At 41.5% G+C, this 26,311-nt stretch overlaps 1 protein-coding gene across 1 annotated transcript in view; it reads left to right on the forward strand.

The window, feature by feature from the left end:
• Nucleotides 1-46: 46 nt before the first annotated feature.
• The window catches only part of NUDCD3 (NudC domain containing 3), a 40,880-nt gene continuing 14,615 nt past the window's right edge, over nucleotides 47-26,311 (forward strand). Inside the window, exons 1-3 of the mRNA XM_039356486.1 lie at nucleotides 47-436; nucleotides 2,048-2,364; nucleotides 21,908-22,040. Of these exons, the coding sequence (XP_039212420.1) occupies nucleotides 239-436; nucleotides 2,048-2,364; nucleotides 21,908-22,040 (648 nt within the window). The 5' untranslated portion in view covers nucleotides 47-238. The remainder of the gene's footprint in view (nucleotides 437-2,047; nucleotides 2,365-21,907; nucleotides 22,041-26,311) is intronic.

Below are 26,311 nucleotides of genomic sequence, written 5' to 3' on the forward strand. Positions count from 1 at the left end.
CGCTCAACCGGAAGCGGCTTCGGGGAACCATTCGAGGGACAGGACCGGAAGGGGGCGTTCTGGTCACGTGACCGCGTCGCCCTTAGGGTTAGGGGTTGCCGTGACAGCGGGAGAGTCTCCGCGGGTTCGCTCGGGCGAAGCGGCGGCGGGGCTCGTTCGGGGCGGCTCTCGCCTCTTTCGCGGGGAAAGGCGAGTGAGGCCTGTCCGCGTCCGGGCGCGCTTCGTCTCCGCCGGCCTCATGGAGCGCTCCGGGGCCATGACGGACATGTACGACCAGGCGTTGCTGGGGATCTTGCAGCATGTGGGCAACGTGCAAGAGTTCCTGAATATCCTCTTCGGTTTCCTCTACCGCAAGACCGACTTCTACCGGCTGTTGCTGCAGCCCTCCGACCGGCTGGGCTTCCCGCCCGGCGTGGCCATGAGCATGGCCGTTCGGGTAAGCCTTAGGCTGGGTCCCCTTTGGATGCCCGAATTGGCCTCTCCTGCCGGGGTTGGGGAGAGAGAGGGGGGGGAGAGAAAGAAAGAGAAAATAGAAAGAGAGGGAGACAGGGAGAAAGAAAATGAGAGAGAGAGAGAGAAATAAAATGAGAGAGAGAGAAAGAGAAAATGAGAAAGAGAAAATGAGAGAAAGAGAAAATGAGAAAGAGAAAATAGAGGGAAAGAAAGAAAACGAGAGAAAGAAAGAAAGAAAAGAGAGAGAGAGAGAGAGAGAAAATGAGAGAGAGATTTAAGGGTTCAAGCAGATGGTGGGAATCGGTTTATTAAACCTGACATGATGGGTTGGTTTGGATTGGGCACTCGGTATGGAGATGCTCGTGTTTTCTTTCCTGAGATTCAGAACTTGTGGGTGCTGCTCCAACATGGGAGGCTTTTAAGAAGAGATTGGACAGCCATCTGTCTGAAATGGTATAGGCCAGGGTCTCCTGCTCCAGCAGGGGGCTGGACTAGAAGACCTCCAAGGTCCCTTCCAACTCTGTTTAGTATTCAGGATGAAGCATACGTTTTTATCTGTTGTTAGTAGTTAGCCACCCCGAGTCTTGTATTTGAGACTCGTATAAATTTGAGATTGTAGGTGAAAATGGATTGTACTGTGCAATATAGGGCAAATTGAGCCACTTAAGACTTAAGGAAGGACAGACCATGGCTTGGGGTAGCGTATATAGCAAAAACTGGCTATTGTCAGCATGATTCATGCTGAATACAATAGGTGTTTGGATCCAGATATGTTTATGAAATAGCTGTATCAAATTATGAGTAGGAGGGGATTCTTCAGCTATGAGTGAAGAATGAAAACAAATACAGGTAAAAGGGTAGCTAATATGGTGTTTGGGGAGTGCCGTTATTTTTATTTAGTTTGATGCCTATAGTGCAGTGGCAGACCTTCATTAACCTCTTACTCTGCATTTTTCTTTAAATCCAAATAAGAACACTGTCAAATTTCTTTATCCATAATGGACCTTGCCCCTCTTTTACACTCCCCATAAAATGCACTGGATTAAATGCTTATGGATATCAGGCAAGTAGATAAGTACTTGTTCTTGGAGCTGAGCTGAACAATACAGGTAGTCCTGGACTTACAAAAATTCATTTAATGACTGTTGGAAGTTACAATGGCACTGAAAAAAAATGACTTATGACCGTTTTTCACACTTACGACTGTTTCAACGTGCTCATGGTCACGTGATTTACATCTGGAGGCTTGACAACTGACTCACATTTATGATGGTTGCCGTGTCAGTCATGTGATCCCCTTTTGTAACCTTCTGAGAAGAAAGTCAGTGGGGAAACCAGATTCACTTAACAACCACATTACTAGTTTAAGAACCACAGTGATTCACTTAACAAATGTGGCGAGAAAAGTCGTAAAACGGGGCAAAACTCACTTAACCAACTTCTCATTTAACAACATAAATTCTGGGCTCAGTTGTGGTCATAAGCTGAGGGCTGCCTGTACTGTTTGAAATTGAAATGCAGTGTTAGCTCTTCTCTGGTGATGGTCTGTAGGTTAACTGTTGGGTTGTGGCGTTGATTGCTGCGTCATTTTCAGGCGTTCAAAAACTTCGAACATCTGGCCCGCCAAGATGATGAGAAAAGACAGCAAGAAATTGAGGGGAAATTGAAGAAAAGAGAGGCGGACTTGGTGGCGGCAGGGGAGAGAATAAAGGTGCCTGCTGCAATTGAAGAGGTTGAGGTCACCTCCGCAGCGGAGCAGCAGGACTCTGGATCGGAAACTGGAAAGGCTGCCGATTCAGAAGAGCCCGTGAGAGCAGAAGAAGCAGTACAAGCACAAGTCGCTGATACAACAGCAGAACTGCCGGTACCCGTCATCGCCCCTGTAGAAAGTGTGCAAACAGAATTCCCCAGGTGAGTGGCTCTAGTGGTGCTCTGGCCATGTCAAGGAGCTAGTGACAAAGTGCAGCCATAGTGACCTACCTTGTTTCCCCGAAAATAAGACCCGGTCTCTCTCTCTCTCTCTCTGTTTTTTTTGCCTCCAAAAGAGGCACCAGGTCTTATTTTTTTAGGGGGGGATGTCTTACCCGCTTACTTTAGGACCGCCATAGCCAGCTTCCACGTCCTGACACCTGCCTCGCCAGCCCACTTCTTCTGCGGCCGTTCGCTGCCACTTGCATGCGTCACCACCCGGCCTCCATTTTGCCGTCAGAGGCCTTCCGGAAAGACCTTTGATGGTGAAATGGAGGCCGGGGGGGGCACCCTTTATGTCAATCCAGAGCTCGTTTCTTGGCTGCAAAGGCTTTTCCGGAAAGACTCTGATGACAAAACAGAAGCTGGGGACAACATGTGCAAGGGGTGGCTAGCGGTCACAGAAGAAGTGGGTCAGCGAGGCAGGTGTTGGAACGTTGGAGACTGGCTGCAACTGTCCTAAGGTCAGTGGGTAGGGAGTGCATGGGGCAGCTCCAACCCCCCCATCCCCGCCCTAGCTTGATCTTTACCCATGCGCCTCGCCCAACCTCATGCAACCAGGTTCAATGGAGTGGGCGGGGTCTTAAGTAGTGCTTATATCAGGCACAAGCTAGGTCTTATTTTTGGGGAAACATGGTAGTAAACTTGGGATTTTATGGGAATATTGTTCACAAATCTCAAACCCTGTACTTGGAGCAAAAGGCTTTGCAAGTCAAAGTCACTACTTTATTACAAAATTATCACTTGTACACAGTTGTTCAACCTCTTTATTTAATCTGATGCTTAATGATAATCTGGCTCTTCTCATTAAGATTTTTTAAAAACTAATAAAATACATATAATACATTAATGAACAATAAGGGTAACATTGGCTTTAAGTCAATGTTTAATTTATGGTGGTAATACTACTGTACTGTTTTATAGTTATTATCAAACTGAAGTAATGAGTAAGACATTTTGATGTCTGAAACAATTCCTTGAATATGCATTCTCACTCTCTCCTGCTTCTGGATAGTACCAAGAAATATTTGTAAAACTTCAGATTGATTTTTTTAAAAAATCCAAGTTCCAAATAGGATGTCACTTGTGATGTCACTTTATAAACATCTTCCTATCACTTTTTCGCTTCATTGTATGCATATAAAATTGTTCTGAAATGGTGTACAGACTTCTTGGAATACAAGAGACAACCATTTCCCCAATTAAATTGGAAAACATTGAGCCGAGGTGGCACAGCAGTTAGAGTGCAGTACTGCAGGCCACTTTAGCTGACTGTGTTCAGCAGGTCAGCGGTTCAAATCTCACTGGCTCAAGGTTGACTCAGCCTTCCATCCTTCCGAGGTAGGTAAAATGAGGACCCAGATTGTTGGGGGCAATGTAAATATATATATACACACATTGCCTACTGGTGTACACCGCTTAGAGAGTGCTTGCACTTAAAGCGGTATATAAGTCTCATAAATAAATAAATAAAACACAACTGGCCAAAAGCCTGTTCAGCTGAAATTCCATTCTTTAGAATCCAAGCACTATTCTACATTAGAGATGTTTAAAAGTGTTATGTGATTGTAGTATTGGACTAAGTGTGATGAGATCAAGGTTTGTTAGTTCACCCTTGCCCTGGCAGCTGACTGTGTGATTTTGAGTTGGTCACTATCTTTGAACACAGTTTGTTGCTTCAAGAAAAAGTTTGGAGAAAAGAGCCTCTTGAAATGAATAAGGTAAAACAGCTCTTGAAGTGACTTGTATACCTGGAAGTAAAATGGTTTTGAAATGTCAATGAAACTGCAAAAAGACATGTTGCTATAGGACCTGGTTTTCTAATCGGAGAGGATGGGGCGTTTTTGATCTGGAGCTGTGTTGCAACCAATGAAATTGCTTCCAAATTTTGATTTGGCTATTTGCCTCAGCCTGAAGCACATCATTTGGAGTACGTGGTGGTTTTACAATCTGTTTTTCAAGGCTGTTGTAAAAGATACTGCTAGCTATACATGAAAAATAAATTGTGCTGGATGAACAGTGGCTGCTCATTTTGGCAAGCAAGGTGTTACTGGTGATAGTGTTGCCTCAATTTCACTCATTGGCTTGCTTATCAGATTTATTTATGTTTTGGGGAAGAGATATGCCAAAGAATATAAATATGTCTATTGGATTGTTATATATTTGAATCTAGTTTATAAATTAACAGTACATATTTCATGACATGTTAGGCTAGTATGTGATTATCTGTTGCCAAAAATCATCCATGGCCAGGATTTTTTGGTAAGTACACACAAATGATCTTCGTTGCATACATCTCAGAATTATTGTAGCTTTTCAGTGCTTCCACTGGGTGGTGTCAGGGTCCACTTAATGCATCCTCCAAAGTACTGTTATCTTTGAACTTTTTTAAGTTTCCCTCTAGACATTCAGCCTAAAAGCTTGGCTAATAAGATGCTATGAATAATGTATTTTTTAGACACAGATTGATGGAAATTGAGATACAGTGTGATCTCCATCTGTTTAGCTGAGGGTAATAAGTCTCAGTTATGAAAAACAGGAAATAGTTAATAAATGAAGGATGGAATCTTGCCTCTTCCAAAGTTGTTGTTCTGATTTTGGAAGCGTTACGCAAAATTACTCATTACATTTATATAAATCAAGTTCTAGTTCAAATCAAGTCTATATTCAGTGAAAAATAAATTATGCACAATTACTTGAAAGTAAGTGCCATTAAACAGGGAGGTACATAGACATAAGGTTCAGAAACGTTTACATTTTGCCTTTTTCAGTACAGTATTTGAGATACAAATATTTATCTTTTTAGATGTAGCCAAAATATATATAATCTGTTGCAGTTGGCTAAAGTGAAACTTGATGGTTCTTCTACCTTTCTACTGGAGATATTTATGGATTTCCCTCCCCCCCTAATATTTTTATGACTTTAAGGGGGGCAATGAATATCTGTTTTTGTGGAATATTCCACCCTTCAAAATAACCGCAAACATTGTACGAAGGACATTCTGATGAGGCAGGATGGCAGAGGCTACACTCATAGAATGTGGGCTTGACCCACAAAAGCCTCTCTGTGGGCATGCGCGCCGTCGCCCCAGTCCTAGGCCTTCAGCTGGGTTTTATAAAACCTTTTTGCTTTAGGCCTCTGCCGCCGTATGCAAAAAAAAAAAAAAAGGTTCAATCAATCAATCAATTTCTATTTCTTGCGGGAAAAAAAAAGATCTCGCAAAGTTGAAATTGATTGATTGAACTTTTTAGTCCCTCCCAGTCTGCTGTTACGACTGCAGCCATGCCCACCCAATGGCCGCACCCACCCAATGGGCCATGCCCACCTGGCACCCGACGATAAATAAGTGGGTGTTGGGTTGCAGTTTGGGCACTCGGTCTCTAAAAGGTTCGCCATCACTGGCCTAGCACTTATTTCAAACCATGGAAAGATGTTGCAAGTCAGTGTAAGCTGCACTTGGCAACATGGATCCAACGGCCTGACTTGGTAGCTTTTCAAGGAGAATATTTGTAGCTCTGGATTGAAATGAGGGATCTTTGGTGCTATCTGAGCTTGGGTGTTTTCTTGCAGACGCTTCATTAACCAAACTAGGTAGCATCAACCATGCCTTGGATAACGAAATGTCTGCAAGAAAACAACCAAGCTCAGAGAGCACCCAGGATCCCTCGTTTTGGCAGCTTTTATAAACTAAATACTGTTTTCCTCTTTCCTCTGGTTCTGCTTCGGACAGCTAGTTTCAAACTCAAAAGGGAGCTTCGCTTTTCATTTTTATTTCCCGTTCCAAGAGTGTATGGCAACTTTGGCAGAGGCACCACAGCTCTTTAATAGGGAATCGATAAGATTCTTTCTGCTTCTCCTACTATAATGTAAAGTTCGAGCACTTCAGTTAAGTAATGCTGAGGGTTATGGAATCCAGTGTGACAATAGATAATATTTCAGTTGCCGAGCCCTATTAATTTGCCTTAACCCTCTGCACCCTCCCTCATGGCAACAGACACGGTCTCCAAGTTCTGAACAATGAGACGGAAGAGTTGCCATCTGGTTTGTGCAGAGCTGTTCTTTACACCCTTTTTTTCTGGGCTCAGATATTTCCATCTGTTTTGACAAGTGGCTCTCTTCATTCTCTATGTCTGAGCTCATCTGCTTTTTATTTTGAGTGCCGGCCTTCTCACTCAGCCCACTTACAGACTTGGTTCTGCATACATTTGCCTGGCGGTATTTAAAATAAAGTTGCATGTGCCGCTAAGCCGCCTGCCTTCTGATGTCTATTTATGTTCCTTGACACGGATTCTAAATCCTTTTTTTAAAATTTTTAATATACATGGCTGCATTTCTCCGCTTGTTCTTTTTGTTGGCAAGGCCAACGCTCTGGAAGAAAGCCCTTTTACCTGATAATTAGACCTGGCCTGGAATGAATAGCTTGTGAGGGAGTCTTTGACAGATAGAAAATGAAATTAGTGGTGAAATAAATTTGTATTTAATTTAGAAAATCGGAACTTGGTATTGTTAAACTGAAAACATTTTTAAAAAGCAGTGGAAGTTTCCCATAACGAATCACTAATGGCTTGGGCCTGGATGGAAGAATCTTCAATATAACTAATTTACAGAAAGCAATCCTACATATCAAAATGGGTCTTGGATCATGTTCTTTGAGCAGACGGAGGAAGTGAAATAATAGTTACTGCCTTTTAATATGTTGTTAGGTTCTCGGAATGGCTTGTATACTATTATTAGCAGAAAAAGGGTAGTCGTTAACTGGATATACAAAAGAAGAGAAACAAATTCTAGCACAAATTTTTCAGGTTAAACCATTAGGCCTTAAATAAGTGGCTGCTAACGTCAAGACAAGCAAGCAGAACTGCTCATGAATAGTCTGAAACAAAAGCTTTATTGTTAGTCACCTATATTACAAGAATCTCACCGGACTGACTACATTCCCTTGGGAGCTATAAGGCAAGGCTTCAGGGATTCTGGATGAGGTCAGGCCTGTGCCGCTTTCTGCAGTGCAAGGACTCCAACCTCAATTCTTTCTTAACACCTCCCTCCAGTCTAGCTGGAGGTTCCACCACATCTATGAGCATCTGGGGAAAGGAAGAGGCTAATTAGAGTTGCTCTTTCAGCAGATCAGATTGTATCTTCTCTCGCTGTTTTCTCATCAGCCTGTCCAGGAATTGAACATTATTTATTGGTTTGAGACTAGGAAAGAGAAGAACTGTCTGCCAAACATAGACTATGAAACTGTAGCATAGTGTTTCTCAACCTTGACAATTTTAAGGCATGTGGACTTCAACTCCCAGAATTCCACAGCCAGCAATGCTGGCTGTGGAATTTTGGGAGTTGAAGTCCACATGCCTTAAAATTGTCAAGGTTGAGAAACACTGCACGGTAGCAGCTAACTCCCCCCCCCCCTTTTTTTAAACTATTCAGTTGGCTATTCTACTTCATCACCTTCATATTAATTGGCTTTTTTAATCCTGTCTTTATTTTTTTTTACACTCAAAGCAGGCAAACATACCTAATACTCTTTCCTTCTCTGACCTATTGGAAGAGTTGGAAGTACAAAAGTCGCGTGAAGTTCTTGGAAGTAAAAAATAAATTGCAGCACTAAATGGGGCGTGGTAGAAGAAGTAGGCAAACCAGGGCTTAATGATGGCAATCATCATTATAACCACAAGGGATTGTTTGCAAGTGAAGCTCATTTGAGCTCTTCCGCTGTAGCAGGAAAGAATAAGGAGGAGTTGATAGATTGAGCAAAAATAGGTTACGTTGGTGGAGTAGAATTAATACACCTGTGAGACCTATTTATGACTTGGATGCTTCCCCAAAGATTTGCCTGCCTTGAAGTTTTCTGTGACCCAGAACTTAATGTTTTTTTTTCCTCCTGGCTGTATGATTGCTTGAATTCAAAGACATAGTTCCAGTCTTGTAGTAGACTCTCAGATTGAAGAGAATCAGTGGTGTTTAATTCTTCCTGGTTTGTGGACACACAGTATGAGGGTACACTTTTTCTGTCACATTTACTTAGTTCTTCCTATTAATCTTGCACACATCTGTTAGGAACATGATAGCAAGGCATATTTCTGTAACACATTTTGCATGTTGGGTTGAAATATGCATGCTTCTGATTTTCTCTGGGCGTAGAACCATGGTTCATTATGCTTTCAATTGTTGTGTGGGAATTTCAGTCTGTACATTTTGTAGGGTTGTGACTTTGTAGGGTAGACCTCATTGCCCCAAGGATCGATCAGCGGACTAGGGGCAATAAAATGAAATTGCATGGCAACTTTGGATCGGCCTGCCATTTTTCATGGATTATTTTGGCAGTTGCTCTCACCTTACCGTTGTTGCAGAATCACAACCAGCTCTCTCGCTTGTCAAAGGATGCCAGATGCCAGATTTCAAAACGCAACTGTAATCATATCTTTCATCTTATGTTACTTGGTTTGGGAGTTGGGAATGAGGACATGAAGATCATCTGAAACCTAGGTTGAATATACGTTGATATTTCCCCCTGCTTGCTGCTTCATTTAACCGAGACACACTTTTTTGGCTGTAAGCAAGAGGAGAAAGTGCAAATGGCTTCAATAAAACACGGACTTCTTTGCTTACAATTGGCATTCGCTAAAATGGAGAAACTTATAAAATCCTCACCAGAAGAGCCCCAGTCCTGTCATTGTAGTACTGTGACTTTGGAAGGGGTAATTCAAGTTACTTCCTGTTGTGCACAGTTTAGGCTTGAAAAGACTTGCCTTGAAATCAGAGCTGGCAGAACATACATATCTTCCTTAGGCATCCAAGGCTCATTTTCTTTCCAATATATTCTGCACAACTCTCCCCAACAGCTTTTGCATGTAGCCATTGGGTGGCCCATTAACTTTCCAAGCGTTGCTTCCTGAACACAGCAGGTCTTTCTGCTTTTAACCTTAATTTCTTAAGAGAAGTAAACTTCGATATCCTGCCAAGGATCTCCTGGAGCTGCTTTGCCTACTAATACTTGCATTTTAATTCCTTCGATATCAGCAAAGGATTCTTGCTGCAAGCCCTACCGTAAATAACTCTAGCAACTCTCATTAGTCCGACTTAAATGTTGGATAAAAGATGTGCATTTCTTCTTTCCTGAAGTTTTATTGATTTAAAGTGAACATTTTAAACATACAAAAGAGTTTGTGCAAATATGGTGCTTTCCTGTAAGTAGGGCCTGTTAGTAAATAGCCCTAGCCACGTGCTTTGTAGGTCTGACCCAGTTGGTTGTGTAACGTAGGTTGGCATTTATGCCAGTTTCTGGAAACGTCTTAGTTTTGGATTGATTATTTCAAGAATGCCAATCTCATTATTTCAGGTTGGGCAAGGCTACTAAAGAGTACAGGTAGTCCTCGATTTACAACAGTTCATTTAGTGACCACTCAAAGTTGCAGTGGCACTGAAAAGAGTAACTTACGACCATTTTTCACAACCATTGCAGCGTTCCCAGGGTCCTGTGATCAAAATTCAGACTCTTGGCAACTGACTCATATTTATGAGGGTTGCAATGTCCTGGAGTCACGTGATCTCGATTGGGGCCTTCTGACAAGCAAAGTTAATGGGAAAACCACTTTCACTTAACAATCATGTTACTAACTTAACTGCGGTAAGAAAGGTCATAAAGTGGGACAAAACTCACTTAACAAATGTTTCACTTAGCAACAGAAAATTTGGGCTCAGTTGTAAGTCACAGATTACCTGTATTTTCTTTCTGTCTTTGGAATTGAAGGGATATACGTCGTGCTTTGTTTTGTTAATCATGACTTATTGAATAAACTCAAACGGATGTTTGAGTTTATTCAATAAGGCAGTGATGGCAAACCTTGTCGAGACCGAGTGCCCAAACTGCAACCCAAAACCCACTTATGTATCATCGGGTGCTGGATGAGTGGGGCCCATTGAGTGGGGGTGGCCCATTGGGTGGGGGTGGCTGCGGTGGTAATGGCAGACTGGGTGGGACTAAAAAGTTCAATCAATCAATTCCAACTGTGCAAGATCTTTTTTTTTTCACGAGAAGTTGAGATTGATTGAACTTTTTTTTTTTTTACACACGGCGACAGAGGCCTAAAGTGAAAAGGTTTTATAAAACCCAGCTGAAGGCTTAGGACTGTGGCGACAGCATGTATGCCCACAGAGAGGGCTCTGCATGTGATCTGTGCATGCGTGCCATAAGTTCATTACCATGGCCATAAGCCATTTTCATAGACCACTGTAACCAGATTTATAATTTAATGTGGTATATGAACCTAGCCATTTAGTCACTAACCAGTATTAGAAGTTGTATAATAACTTAACAGTTATATTATTCATTTTTTCCTTGGAAGTTATTGCATTTCTCAGAAGGTCTGCAGTATGACAAATGCTTCACCTTAAAATGCTCAAAATATCTATGTAAGTTAGAAATTTAATACAGGCTTTCTTTGGAATAGCAATAACACTTAGACTTCTGTACCACTTCACAGGGCTTTACAGCCCTGTCTAAGCAGTTTACAGAGTCAGCCTATTGCCCCCCAACAATCTGAGTCCTCATTTTACCCGCCTTGAAAGGATGGAAGGCTGAGTCAATCCTGAGCCGGTGAGAATCGAACTGCTGGCAGCCGGCAGTCAGCAGAAGTCGCATGCAGTACTGCATTCTAACCCACTATGCCACCACGGCTGTAAAAATCAAAATCAGCCCTATTGATCCAAAGTGGAAAATTGCATTTGTTCGTATCTTTATTAGGCCAATTGAAGGTGTATGAAGTAGCATATACTTTATTGACTGCCTGAGAATTTTGACGGATAAAGAGTTCTTAGAAGCTCAGAAAGGTTGCATAAGGCTTGTAAACCTTTGGTTGGTTCGATAAAGTTGTCTTAATCTGGAGTTTAATTTGTTGGAAATAAAGGACTTGCTTGGGAAGCAGAACCCCGAAATGCAGGACTTCAGCCAGATCTAATTGATGCCGAAATGTTCCTAAAACCCTGGGACTTTGGGTTCATTAATATTTATCAGGAGGCTGTTGGGTGTATCTAACTTTTTAATGAAATTTGCCTTATGCAACTGGTAGGGGCAGTAAGTATGCCACACTGGGCATATTTAGGTGGATGTATCAGTTTTCTGATGGAGGAGACTTTGGAAGAACAGTTAGGGAATAATTGAGGAAATGTCTCACCATTTGTTAGAGCAGCAGTTCTCAACCTGTGGGTCGGGACCCCATTTGGGGTCGAACGACCATTTCACGGGGGTCGCCAAACAACGCAGTCCGCCATTTTTTCCCCCCCTTTTCCTTAGCTGTGCTACTCCCTTTTATTCTATTGGCTTTTGAAAGCCAATAGAATAGACTCTCTTGAATAGAGTCTAAGTGTATTGGCTTTCAAAAGCCAATAGGAATTGTGCAGGCTGTCTCTGCCCTGCTGAGCCCGCCAAAAGTCCCATTCTGCAAACGGTGCTGCACCAGTTGAGTAGTCCTCGACTTAGGACCGGTTGGGGGGTCGCGGCATTAAAAAGGTTGAGAACCACTGTGTTAGAGTGTGACCTTGATGCAGGACTTGTGGCTCTGGTAAGGTTTCTAGGTCTAAGTTTGAGCCAAAAATAAACTTAGTGTTATGATTTCTCCTTGGTTCAAGGTTTTCAGTTGATGAGTTACTTTTCTTGTGTGTTTCACCAACTGAACCTTATTGAAAGTGTGCAGTGGTGGAAAAGTTATAGGAGGACCATTATGCCCTCTCCTTCTGGACAGATAGAGATCTTTTTTCCTGGTTCAGGAATTCTGGGAGTTGAAGTCCACGAGTCATAAAAGAGCCAAGGTTGCCTACCCCCTGGATCAGGGGAATAAGGGTTTCCCCCCCCCCAGTCCTGGTTCGTCTTCTAATTACCGGTAGATGGCGGTAACACATGCTTCTATGAGATCTGTGCCGCCTTAATTTGTAGCTCACTTCTTCTAAAGCGACTCAGATTTCAAAGAGCAGCGATGTTTACCCTAACATACCTAAGCTTTTATGGACCTTCAGCAAATACATAACATACTTATGTAATTAGCTGTGTACAGAGAAAAGAAACAGATTAGAACAAACAAAATGAGTCTTCAGTAGACAATGGTCATATTACTCTCTGGTATATATCTCCCCTTTCAAGCCAAATCATGGCTTTATGCATGTAAGTGGGCTTTGGTACTTTGATATCTTTGAGATAAAATAGAAAAGAATTGCAAGTGGAAGAGGCGAATTTGGTTGCTGGTTAAGGACTTTTTTAGGTGGACTTTATATAAGTACAGTCATTTCTCTGCTTAGAGAAAGGTGAAGTGTCTAAAACAGTGGTTCTCAACCTGTGGGTCGGGACCCATTTGGGATCGGACGACCATTTCCCGGGGGTCGCCAAACAACGCAGTCCGCCATTTTTCCCCCCTTTTCCTTAGCTGTGCTACTTCCTTTTATTCTATTGGCTTTTGAAAGCCAATAGAATAGACTCTCTTGAATAGAGTCTAATTCTATTGGCTTTCAAAAGCCAATAGGAATTGTCCAGGCTGTCTCTGCCCTGCTGAGCCCGCCAAAAGTCCCATTCTGCAAACGGTGCTGCACCAGTTGAGTAGTCCTCGACTTACGACCGGTTGAGTAGTCCTCGACTTACGACCAGTTGGGGGTCGCGGCATTAAAAAGGTTGAGAACCACTGGTCTAAAACAAAGGTGTCTAGCCTTGGCAACTTTAAGCCCTGTGGATTTCAACTCCCAGAATTCCCCAGCCAGCCATGGGGAATTCTGAGAGTTGAGATCTACAGATTTTAAAGTTGCCAAGGTTGGACACCACTGGCCTAAAAGCAATGAAAAAAAATTAAGAGAAACTTGCTTAGGAATATAACTTTAAAATACTTTTTAAATTGAAGGTTGAAATTACATAGCACAGCTTCACCAACAGGAGTCGTCTGGATGTATATAGACTGCAGTTCCCAGATTTCTACCTAGCATAACCTTTTGGGCTATGAAAGTAAATTGGGAGTTGCAAAATCTGGGCAAAATGTATATTGCCAGATTGAGGTTAGCTGTCCAGGGAAGGGAGCAATTTTTCTATTTTGCTGTTTCACCCTGAAGCTATTAGGTATGTAGTTCAAAATCCCAATTTCCACAGTCTTGAGAAATCTCAACTTTATTATTCTATCTCTGTAATCATGGAAAATGGTGCTAAAAATTCCAGCGGTTTTGTATTGGCAGGATTGGTTGTTGTTTATTTAAGTTTTCTTTCATACTGTAAGAAAATAAAAGAAAAGGATTAGTTGCTAAATTTTCAATAAGAGGTTGTGCATGAAGAAAGGATACAGGTAGTGCTTGACTGACAACCACAGTTGAGCCCAAAATTTATGTTGCTAACTGAAACATTTGTTCAGTGAGTTTTGCTCCATTTTGTCCGACCTTTTTTTTTGCCACAGTTGTTAAGTGTATCATTACAGCTGTTAAGTTAGTAACACAGTTGTAAAGTGAATCTGCCTTCCCCATTGAATTTACTTATCAAAAGGTTGCAGAAAGGGATCACATGACCCCGGGATACTGTAACCGTCATAAATATGAACTAGTTGCCAAGAGTCCAAATTTTGATTATGTGACTATGGAGATGCTTGTAATGATTGTATGAAAAATGGTCGTAAGTCACTTTTTTCGATGCTGTTGTAACTTTGAACGGTCACTGAATGAACTTTTGTAAGTTGAGGACTACCTGTAAGATGGAGTGGCAAATGATGAAATTGACTTTCCATCTGATTACTGAAAAGCACCCTTAGGATACTTGCCAGATGCTCAGGATACACACTCATACATTTTATAGGCTTGATCCCAGGGCAGCTATAAATACGATTTTTTTTTTTTTAAAAAAAGAGATGTGAGGAATCAAATTGGGAGGAATCAGCTAGACAAATGAACCTGTCTGAACAAGCTTCGCTTTGGGATTTGCTGTATGATCTTTCTCTTCAATCAGGTAAAAAACCCAATAGACACGTTACCTTTCCTGTAGATATATGCAGGCAGAATTTGCATGTAGATCTGCGCTTAGAGATTATTGTGTGGTCTGGTAGAGACAAGATGGAGCTACAGTAATTGCCCCATTACATAATTGCCCCCTTTATTCCCCCTTTATTCCCAGCATTGGGAGGAACATCCTCAAAGCCTTGCCTAGAAACTAAATCTTATTTCTAGCTTGTACAATTTTTTATAGGCTAGTAATTGCTGTGAATCTCTCGGCCTTTTCTTTTATCTGTTAGAGGCATAGCCTCAGGTTAAGAAAAAAAAATCTAGGTGTTTTATACTTAATAGCATCCCTGTCACGAACTTAATTTGGGAGGGGAATCTTCTTGCTTGAGGTACTTATTATCACAGTCCTGTTCATCTGTCAATGCAAGCATTGCCTGTAAATTCTTCACATCATCTTTACCGTATTTCCCAGTAGTCCCATTGTATTTAAGTGACGTTCCTGAAAGATAACTTAACTCTTGGGTCTTTTTTCACCCCTGTTAAGCTAATGCTAAAATCCAAGAGTGGGCCACAATGTGCAGAAGGTCCCTGATTCAATTTTAGCCCTCTCTGGTTAAAATAATTTAGTATCAGTTACTAGGAGAAGCTCTAATGCTGGGAAAATAATAATAATAACAACAACAAGAATAATAATAGAGTTGGAAGGGACCTTGGAGGTCATTTAGTCCAACCCCCTGCTCAGGCAGGAAACCCTATACAATTTCAGACAAATGGCTGTCCAGTCTCTTCTTAAAAACTTCCACTGTTGGAATAGTCACAATTTCTGGAGGCAGGTTGTTCCACTGGTTAATTGTTCTAACTGTCAGGAAATTTCTCCTTAGTTCTGTTGCTTCTCTCCTTGTTTAGTTTCCATCCATTGCTTCTTGTCCTGCCTTCAGGAGCTTTGGAGAATAGCTTCATTCCCTCTTCTATGTGGCAGCCCCTGAGATATTGGAACGCTGCTATCATGTCTCTCCTAGTCCTTCTCTTCATTAGACTAGACATACCCAAGTCCAACAACCGTTCTTTATATGTGGAAAGTGGAAGGATATAGAAGAAGAGGACAATCAGCAACAAGGTGGATGAACTCAGTTATACTGGCATTGAACGCACTGTTGGAAGAGCTGAAAAACCAGTCAGAAATGGATGAAAATGTATACGTCACTAGGAGCCAAAAATGACTTGATGTCACACAATCCATCACTAGGAGAGTTTTTGTGACCCCCCCGAAGAACAAGCAGCAGAGTACTTAGAATAGCTTAGTTAGTTGGCAAATATTGGGTTCTGTCGCTGTCACCTTTTCTTCTTATTATTATTTTTTACTTAAGACTTAAGTTACAAAAAAAAAAGGCAGAACATCTCAATCCTAAAATTCTGGTGATTACGAACAATCACTTGAAAGTAACAATAGCAATAGCACTTAGACTTCTGTATCACTTCATAGTGCTTTACAGCCCTCTCTAAGCAGTTTACAAAGTTAGCATGTTGCCCCCAGCACTCTGGGTCCTCATTTTACCAACTTCGGAAAGATGGAGTCAACCGTGAGCCGGTGAGAATCGAACTGCTGGCAGTTGGCAGAATTAGCCTGCAATATTGCATTTTATAATAATGATGATGATGATGATGATGATAATGATAATGATGATGTTGTTGGAAGGGACCTTGGAGGTCATCTAGTCCAACCCCCTGCTCAACCCCCTACTTGACCACTGTGCCACCATGGCCCTTCTTTACTTTAGTATGTAAGTATCAAATATATATCAAATGAGAATATTACATAGGTTTTTTGTAAGTAAGAATTCCTAGATGTTTTCTATCACATATCCTATCTGGGATTAAATTATGCATTATTGCATTAAGGTGAATTAAGCCCCAGATTTTAATGTTGAATCTTGATATACAGCCAGTGTTTCCATGTATCACTAGCCAGTTCTTCCTGCAGAGGAAAGGAGATAATTATCCATGCTCAAGACAAAGGCAAATGTCGGGAAGGAGTTGTTGAATCTCTTCTTAGATTTTGACCAGCATTCTGAAAACCGCAAGAAATTGTATTTGCTCTCTCTAAACGTGTAAAGGCTGAATAGATTCCTGGAAAAAAAAAATCCCCATCTATTCTATGTTTGGAAATAGTGTGGCAACCCTTTTAAATCTATTAACCTCACTTAGTGATAAATTGAGTAGCCTGTTTGCAGATCCTCGTCTTTGAGAAGAAATAGGAATATATACATAACATACAGCTGCATTAATAGGAGTTGACTTTCCCCCCTAAAGACACACCCATGTGCAAAGAGAACAAGGCAATACTCAACCCTTTATTTAAAAGCTAATGTTTTTTCCCCCACTATCTCCCACAATATGAGTGCCACAAGGTTTATAGCTACTGCTGTACTGCTCTATTCCCATTTAGCTATCCAGCTTTGCTAATAGTTCAAGTGCTATGACCTAACTTGGTTTGCTGTGACCTTTCTTCTTTGAATCTCCATCTTTTGAGTTTCCCTAAAGTCCAAGGCTTTTGTATCAAACAGATTTGTGTATATCTGCTTATGTGGATAAATGGGTCAGGGAAAAAAAAAATAGATTTACTCTCCTGAATTGTTTTTTGTTAAGTCCATCTATTTTTTTTTTTTACCAGTTAACTGCCAGGAAAAGTATGCAACCCACTTTGAAAAACGAACACTGTATTATGGTAGAACAGAATGTCTGAAACTGAAGATAAAACTGAGTATATTTTTGGTTTTTAAGAGATCTAAAAGACCTAACACTGTCTGCAGCCATAAATAAAACACAGATTCAGGTGAACTAAAAAAAATTAAATACTGATCATAATCTAGAAAAATATTCCTTAATCTGATCCCAGTTAAAATGCAATTTGCTGCTTCGCATTGGCTGATGCCACACTCTGAAAGTCACAATCAATCACATTATTTTTTTTTAAATTAAGATTCACATTTGTCCGGTGTCAGCTTGAAATAACTATTTAGGGGGCCCATCCTATTTATGGGAATTACATGGCTGCCCATCTTATACATAATAATCCTAAGTGGCTCACAACAACCTTCAGTAAAAACAGAAAGATAATAACAATCCACCCTGCAAGGACAACAACACACACACCACATCATGATGCCACAACATCCCATCAATTCCCATTGCTGATCCTAGCTCAATGGTCGGGGGAAGAGGGCTCTTCGCTTGGGGCAAAAGCCAGGTCTTCATGGCCTTCTGGAAGGTTAAGAGGGTGGAAGTCCTTCTTATAAATCAGAAAATGACGTATTTAAAGTCCCAATGTCTCCATGAAGTCATGTCTCAGCCTTGTAAAAATGTCCTTTCCCATTGGAATATTGAACCCTGCAGCTCCTGTGGGACACACCATTTCTCGCCATTAAGACGTTCTAGAAATTGGTCTACAATCATTTCAGTTTCCTGTTGTCTTCCTTCTTTCCTTCCTTATCCAGAGGATAAGCTTGTAAGCTTCTGAGAAGGAGTGAAAGTTAATTGCTTCAGCCATGGATGAACCTGCAATAAGCATTTTTCAAAGAGTGTGGGCATATCCAGCGTACCCCCTATATACCAGAAAATACTATGGAGGGTGGGGGGGGGTATTTGAGGATTTACAAGTCAAAACTATGAGAAATAGCCCTGAAAATCTAGAGCAGGCAGATACAAAGGACAGATCTATCACAAGCCCTTCAGCAGAGAAACCGCAATGTTTAACATTGCCCAAGTTTCTCTATTATTCGGGTTATAGGAATATTAACCAATTTCATGCTCTTGAAGTTGTGTTTGTTGTCCAGTTATATTTACTGGGGAGGAATGATGGAGGAGGGGGGGGGGAGGAGAGAAAGAGAAAGATTTGTATTTATTGGAAGCATAATATCTTCCCTCTGCTTTCCTGTTTTATTTGTCGTCCAGTCTGTTTGGCTCCTGAAAATCTCCAAGCATCTCCAAGCTGGGGATCAGCAAGGTTTGTTCTGTGTTGCCATAACGACCATTTCCATGGAAATGATGATCCAATGAGAGAACTTTTGTAGACTCCGTTATGCCCCCTTCTTTATTTTATTTTTTTTGCACCATTGCAGAACCTGCTTTTTTTTGGGGGGGGGTTATTGTTGTTATTGCTGTTGTGGTTGTTTGATTGTTTTGATAAACAATCAAACCCAGCAGCAAGGCTTCTGGTCCAGGTCATCCACTTATCTGCCTGCTGCTGCTGCTGCTGCTGCTCCTCCTCCTCCTCCTCCTCCTCCTCCTCCCCCCCTTGGAATTGCATGAGACCAGCCAAGGTGAAGCCCCAAATTGGAGCATATTCCTCAACATGAACGACTTCCTGCCAGCCAGGAAGAGAGTGGGAGACTCTGGCACTCTGCCTTGGGCAGCTTTGAAAAAGCTAGAGATCAGCTGTCTGTCTTGCAAGGCTATCTGAGGCTTGATGCTGGCAAGGAGTATTTTTATAACTTATGGCAAGCCAGAAAGGGAGGGTGAATCTGCCAGATTTTATTTCACAACTGAGAAGTGGACCGCAAGCTTGCACATGCGTTTTGTCCTCGTGCTAGTAGAGTTCCCCCGGCAAATATTGCATTGTGCGTGTTGCCCAACTATTTTATGTGTGTCTTTAGCAACCTTCTTTTTGGGTGTGGCTGTCCTTATTTTTCATCCATAATTCTTACTGTGAGAATTCTACCTAGTGAAGGTCAGTTCTGTTCCATGTTTTACTTCCCTTACCTTTAGGAAAGTTTTATACATTATTTATTCAGTTTCTATAGCCATCCATCTCAGTCAACGACTCCGGGTGGCTTACAATTATATATACACACAAACACATGTTTTCATTTTTTTAAACATTTTTTGATACTTTTTCCAAGGGTCTAAGTCCACCACATATTTTGGACAATATGTTTCAAAATCTATATCATTATTGTGTTGATTTTGACAGATAAGCATTGAAACTTAAAATATTTGAAGGACAATGCGTTCCTGTAGTTGGTACAAACCCAAAACTCAATGGTGTAACTTTGCGCCTTCTGTTAATGTATCTTAAACAAAACTGGGCTCACAGAATTTTTAGTCTGGTGACATCATGTAAAGATCTCCACCCTAAGCAAAATAGCTGGAGTATTAGAATTTTTTAATTTAATAGTGCTGTGATGTTTCATCTCAGCTATAGTGAAGTGTGTCTGTGGTAGTAGAGACTGAGGAAGAAATAATTTTGTGTAGAGCGTGATTTCCTCTATGAAATCTTCATATTCAGCAACCTCGTTAAGAAGATAATTATTTGTTTTGTCTTATAGACAGTATAAAAATGCCTCTAATTCTACCAGTTACCCACCTGCAGAACAAATATAACTCAGAATTTAGTCTCCATCTGAGGTTCCTTAACTCTTTTGGATATCTCACAAGCAAATCATGTTGGAGAGGCTATCTCCTTTTGCTTCATCGGAATAATGCTGCCTTTCAGCCAGCAGCTCCTTTACCATCCATGTTTGAGATGCTAAATAATTTGACATTTTCTAAATTGACCTTACATGACTCTGCATCCGTCTGAATATATCATTTGAAAAGCTCCAAAATCGGGGAAGCTGCTATATAAATACGTAATCAAAATTCTTCTTATTCTCAGTGTTTAGAAATGTGTCATTACTGCAGGAGCAAAAAAAAAAAAAAAAAAGGCACCCACCCACAGGCCTATTTAGAGGAATTGCAAAGTTTATAGAAAGTTTTTAATTTTCTTGAGTACAGGTAGTCCTTGACTTACAACCACAGTTGGTTTCAGTGTTTCTGTTGCTAAGTGAGACATCGGTTAAGTGAATTCTACTCCAGTTGCCTCAGTTATTAAGTGAATCAGGTTTCCCCATTGACTTTGCTTTATCAAAAGATGGGATATTGTTTCTAACTGGTGTTCTGACTACTGTCTAGAATTAAATCAAAGTATTTCTACCTAATTCTATTGTCATATATATTGAAGTACATAGCTATTTTGCTATCCAGAGTCCTGGCCACCACTGGAATTTGCCATCCTTGACCTGGTGCCATTTGGTAGTTTTGAAGTAGTTGAAAATACCCACTATTGTTTTTATTTATTTACCGTATGGCATATCATACGTGGACTAACAATACATATTAACATGCACACGGTTGTGCCTTCTATCTAATGCAGTTTGCACATCAGTATCATTTTAATATGCAGTTTTATTTGAAATGTTATTCTATGGAGATTGATTTTTTTTAATCCACAATAAATCTGCAGTGACTAAGATTTTTTTTTTTACTACTTATAATCTGATAACATTTTAAGCTATTCAAGTGCACTGAGTGTTTTGCTTCTTAATGCATCCTTTTTCCTCCTTTGTTTCTCTGATATTTCACAAATTCTCATCACTGGGTATGCAGGAAAGTATGCATGCAAATGTTTGGTATCTAAGGTCTGCTCAGTCCCTTAATTTGGAGACGAGTGGTATGTAAATGTAACATTTCCCATTAAAATATGTGGTAGGATAATAACTAGATGCACTAACTTATATTTGGTTCCCAGTGAGAATTGACATAGCTAGACAGAAACAAAAGGAAATTCCCACTTTAAATATTGCTCAGGTGTAATTTATATAAGTGCCTTTTTTTTTAAGCAGTTCAACACCCACAGTTCTTTTGCATTAACCAAGCTAATTTCTTTTCAAAAGTGTTTGACGTTTTAGGTTTGGTAAGCTGAACGTCTGCTTAGATACTGCTTTGCTACTTAGCGAGTTTTATACTTTCAGACTTGCAAAATTCTGATAATGAAGCCTTACAATAAAATAAAATTAGCTCATTTGGTTGTGTTTCCTGTCTGATCTACCTGCGAAGGCTGACATCAATCTTGCGAGTCTGAAAGTACAATTTGGTCACTGTCTCCCTTTTAGCCTGAGAACTGAAAAGAAGAGGGTCTCTTCTAAGACTCTCTCTCTCTGCCCCTTATGCAACTACAATCGACTACTCGGAGTGGGCTTGGATCCGACCATATTCAGGGAACTCTCGGGGAGATTCGGCCGTCCACAAGTGGATCTCTTTGCCTCCCCGTTAAACTCCCAACTGCCCAGATACTTCACCAGGTTTTCGTCCCGGGGTGCAGAGGGGACAGATGCTCTCCGCAGCGAGTGGCCCAAGGGACTTCTCTACGCTTTAGGCTTTGCCCTCTCTTATCCAGCCATTCCCTCGGTGGGTCTACAACAACTCGCTGGGGCCAACTCACTGTAGTGCGACTGAGTAACCTAAAGAGAGATAGCTGCCTTCTGAATAGAGACAGTTATTCTTGTCCGCTGGCATAGTCAATTTCTGTTATTTGTTGCTTTCTGCCACCAAAGAATATCCACTTGTCTTATTTCTGGGAAAGCTCCATGGTCCATTTTAAGCTGGCACATCAGCCAGCCCTTTTCACCTTGGATATATTGGAATACGGTGCTGAATTTCTGTCCGTCGCCACAATCCAATGGATGTTCCGTCTTTTTCTCTTTTTCTCCTTAGGAAACAGGAACAATTCCAGGCAGATCCTGACAGTTACAATGGAGCTGTGCGAGAGAACTATACTTGGTCTCAGGACTACAGCGACCTGGAAATTAAAGTTCCAGTGCCCAAGCATATCGTGAAAGGCAGACAGGTAACGAGCGTATCAGAAGTTTTCTGGCCCATTTGGCTGATAGAATCCCCACCTTTCCTAATGAGATGCCCACTGTAGCTCTGTTTAGAATTCTTCCCTTGCTTCCTTCATGGCTGTGAATAGTGATTCTATCCCATAGCAGTCCAAACTTGCTGAATGCTGCAGCCGTTTCCAGCCATCCTCCAGCATGAAACGAGCCTGGATTGCCATTAGCCAGATTAAAACGTAAAGGGAAAAGAACCGTGTATTGATTGCATAATATCCCAGGTCCCGATTTCTGATGCCTTCAGTTAGAAGAGGTCTAGATAGCGCCTAGGATTCACACGGCTCTCCATTCTTGTGGTGATTGTGTTGTCAAAATTTGGAAACTCCCCCTCCCTCTGCTTTTAAATTAAAACTGCAGTGAGGAGGCCCCAATGAGCTAAATGCTTCTAGTTGCTATTAAAGCACTCTGAAAACCCTCAAAACATTAAAAAAAATGGGTCAAAACTGCCCTCTCCAGAATCAGCCCTTCAAAGTAGGCCAGGTTGAGTAAACAGACATAGCAGGGATTCCAGGAATTCTCTTTATTATAGTAAGAGCCTCCTTGGATATGGTGTTGAAGGAAACATTCGGGAGCTGTTATAGAACAAAGACAGAAGCATTCCTGAAGCCTGGGGAAGGAGGCAGCATTAGAAGGAGCCTAGGCTGGCTACTCCCTGACTTAAAGGGGCCTAAGAGCGAGAAAGATAAAATATAAGCCAACTTGCAAGATTCTGTTACTATAATTCAGGGGTAGGCAACCTTGGCTCTTTTATAACTCATGAACTTCAATTTCCAGAATTCCTGAGCCAGCCATGCTGAGGGAAAAGGGAGAGGTTTCCAAGCTGAGCCATGCTGGCTCAGGAATTCTGGGAGTTGAAGTCCACGACTTATACCCCTGCTATAATCTATAGTACCCCTATAGTCTTCTTCTGAGTTGATTTCCTGATCTGGTCTATCTCGTAAGGTTGACAGCAGAATAACATAATTTTGAAATTCAGGTTCTTCTCTGTCCCATGTTATACTAAATAAAATTAAGGTAGGGTTATTATTATGGTTAGTTTTGAGTTTCTTTCTCAAGAAATTTCACTGCATATGAAATGCAGAAGAAACATCATATGCACATTTATGATGGTCGCCAACCCCCCCCCCCCCAGGAAAGGTATCTTTAGCATTTTCTCTGGCATAATTCCATAATAATGTATTTACTTTTCTGACATCTTCGGTCAGATCCAGTCTTTTAATGTGTAAAGTGACTCTGAAAGTCTTGATTTTGATTTTCCACTCCTATCCATGAAAAAGTAGTCGAATGAACATCTCTGTTTGGTTGGAGACTATTTGCATCCGAACATCAACCAATATTTCTTTTGCCGTGATTATTGCCCAGCCGCTGTTAAGCTGATATAATCAGCGCAGGCTAACCGTTGTGTAAACAATCTCATTGATTTTATCTAGATTTTCCTGAGAGATGTGATTTACCGGGATGCCTTTTCTACTCAGGGCCTGGGTCTATGCTTTGTAGAGTGTGAATTATTTTTAAGCACTGGTTGCGAGGGCTGTTGCTTCTGCGAGCAAAGTGCCTTGTGGAGAGGATGTTTAAGATGGCTGATATCTGTTCATAAAGCATCTAGCAGAGGTGGCTATCCAATTCGTTCCATCTGGCTTCCTGGATTGGTGACCCAAAAGAAAGAGGAGTTAGGCTGGATTTGGGTGACTCCTCCTCTAGAGGAATCATTTGATTCCTCACTGTGTTACTTTGCCCTCAGACTTCTGCTGCAGGGCTATCGGCAATCTTCATGCCAGGACCTTGACACCACAGAAGACAAGCATGCTTAGATTGGGAAGTCTCTGCAAAGGAAACTTGTTTTCCCTGGAGTCTTTCTCATGTTTACTTAATAGCTAAGCAAGGTGGGATGTGGGAGTCGCCATAAAGAATGGGAACTTGAAAAATAATATCCCCAAGAGGGCAAGGTCAATCTACTTCCTTATTTTAGCCAAGGGAATTCTCTCTCTCTCTCTCTCTCTCTCTCTCTCTCTCTCTCTCTCTCTCTCTCTCTCTCTCTCTCTCTCTCTCTCTCTCTCTCTCTCTCTCTCATGTGTAGGCACGCACAGTTTTTTTCCCCCATGTGTAAAGTGATTTGTTTTTCTTCTCTTGTGATTCAGGGCACCTGAATCAAGCATTCCCTCTTGGTACATCTGCTTCAGCTCATATTAGCTCCATATCAGAATTGCAAGAGTGTCAGCTGACATACACAAACACCCAGCGTGATGCCGCTGCTTAGCAGGTGCTCTGAAATCAGCAGAGGAAGCAGTAGCTGCAAAGGTGTCCGCAGCAACACCCGTCGGCTTCATTGGGCAAGTCAAACCAGCCTCTTTTTATCTGCATTCACCGCACGGGATGCCCATTAAAAGGAGCGAGTTTTGATTGCCCAGATGCTCATCATTTTGAAGCCAGCGACTGTTTATTTTATTGATTTCTTTCTTTCTGTCTGTCCCATCTTTATTATTTTTAACAACTAAGGCAGAGAACAAAAACCCTGTGAGCTGAGTTGGGATGGGAAAGAGTGAGGGGCCCAAGGTCACCCAGCTGGCTTTCATGTCTAAGGTGCGATTACAACTCACAGTTTCCTGCTTTCGAACCTGGTGCCTTAATCATTAGGCAACACTTCCTTTCCTGTACATCCTAAGTACAGGTAGCAGAAAACCTTGTATTGTGTCCTTCAGCCCCCCCTTTCAGCTCCAGCTTAATTGAAGAAAATGTTGCTTCCATTTTGCACAAACTACATTTTCTTGTTAGATCCCAATTGGGACAAAGTAGAGTCATCAGGAATGCCAGTTTAATGTAGTGGTTAAGCCATCAGGTTAGAAACTGGGAGACGGTGAGTTCTAGTCCTGTCTTAGGCACAGGCTGACTGGGTGACCTTGGGCCAGTCACTCCTTCTCAGCCCTAGGAAGGAGGCAATGGCAAGCCACTTCCAAAATCTTGCCAAGAAAATTGCAGAGACTTATCCAGGGAGTTGGCATAAACACAAACTTGAAGGCACACACACACAAAAAGGGGGGGGGGCATCTTATGTGTGGATTAAAGCATACGGGTTTTCCTAAATTGTAATTAATCACAGTTCTGTTTCATGTGTACAGAGCAGCCCATAGTTAATTGAACGCAAAAATTAAGACTTCCAAATGAGTCGTGGCTGGGCCAGAAGAGAAGAGAGCAAGGACAAGTACATAAAGCCAAAAGTTATACATTTAACATTCAACTGTGGTTAACCTTTAGCATTATTTGTGAGCTGGAACAGATTATCCTAGGGTCAGCATCCCGTGTATCAAACGGAAGATCAAGTGTTCCCCGCAAATTCTTTATCGTTGTCAATTATTGCTCGTTCCCACTCGGTGAGGCATATTGCCTCTGAACATATAAATGGTCTTAGGCAATACTTATTTATAGCCCTTCCTCTATAAATTTATCTACTCTTGAAATTTAAAGCAGTCTAAACAATTGGTCTTCTTGTCGCAGAAGATGCCATAAATTGCGCGTGGCATGAAAAACTGTTTTTCTTTAAAGCATTCAGGAGAACCTCAGCCAAGAAAACTGGAGAAGGACTGTTCTCTCTCTCCCCACATGAAGCAAAGCAGGAGCCTCTCCTGAGATCATGAATTTAGAAAGTGCTCTCCAGTCCACAGCTCGGAGGGCTGCCCACTGCATCGTAACCAGGTTTAGCTCTTTGCACCAAGGATTTTAGCCTACTCTTCCAGAGTCACACTGGCTATTCATTTTTCCTGCTATACAGGTAGTCCTTGACTTACAAACATAACTGACTCTGGAATTATGGTTGGAAGTCGTTTCGATGGTTAAGTGGGCCATCATGTCCCCCTCTTGGCAGTAGCCATTAAGTAAACATAGTCACTGAATTGAATCCATTTTACACAATGCTGTTTTTTTGCTGGAAACTGGAAGTAAATGCTGGATCCCCTGGCAAAAAAAAAAAAAAGGAAAACCACAGTCCCATGACTGCAGGATACTCTAAACCAGGGGTCTTCAAACTTGGCCCTTTTATGACTTGTGGACTTCAACTGCCAGAATTCTGTGCCTGGCTGAGGAATCCTGGGAGTTGAAGTCCACAAGTCATAAAAGGGCTAGGTTTGAAGACCCCTGCTCTAAACTGCCATAATTGCGAGCTGGCTGCCAAGCACCCAAAATGCAGTCATGTGACCATGGTGTGTGTGTGTGTGTGTGTGTGTGTGTGTGT

Source organism: Crotalus tigris, unplaced genomic scaffold, assembly GCF_016545835.1.
Source record: "Crotalus tigris isolate CLP2741 ecotype Arizona unplaced genomic scaffold, ASM1654583v1 scf7180000018825.4774228, whole genome shotgun sequence".
Lineage (NCBI taxonomy): Eukaryota > Metazoa > Chordata > Lepidosauria > Squamata > Viperidae > Crotalus > Crotalus tigris.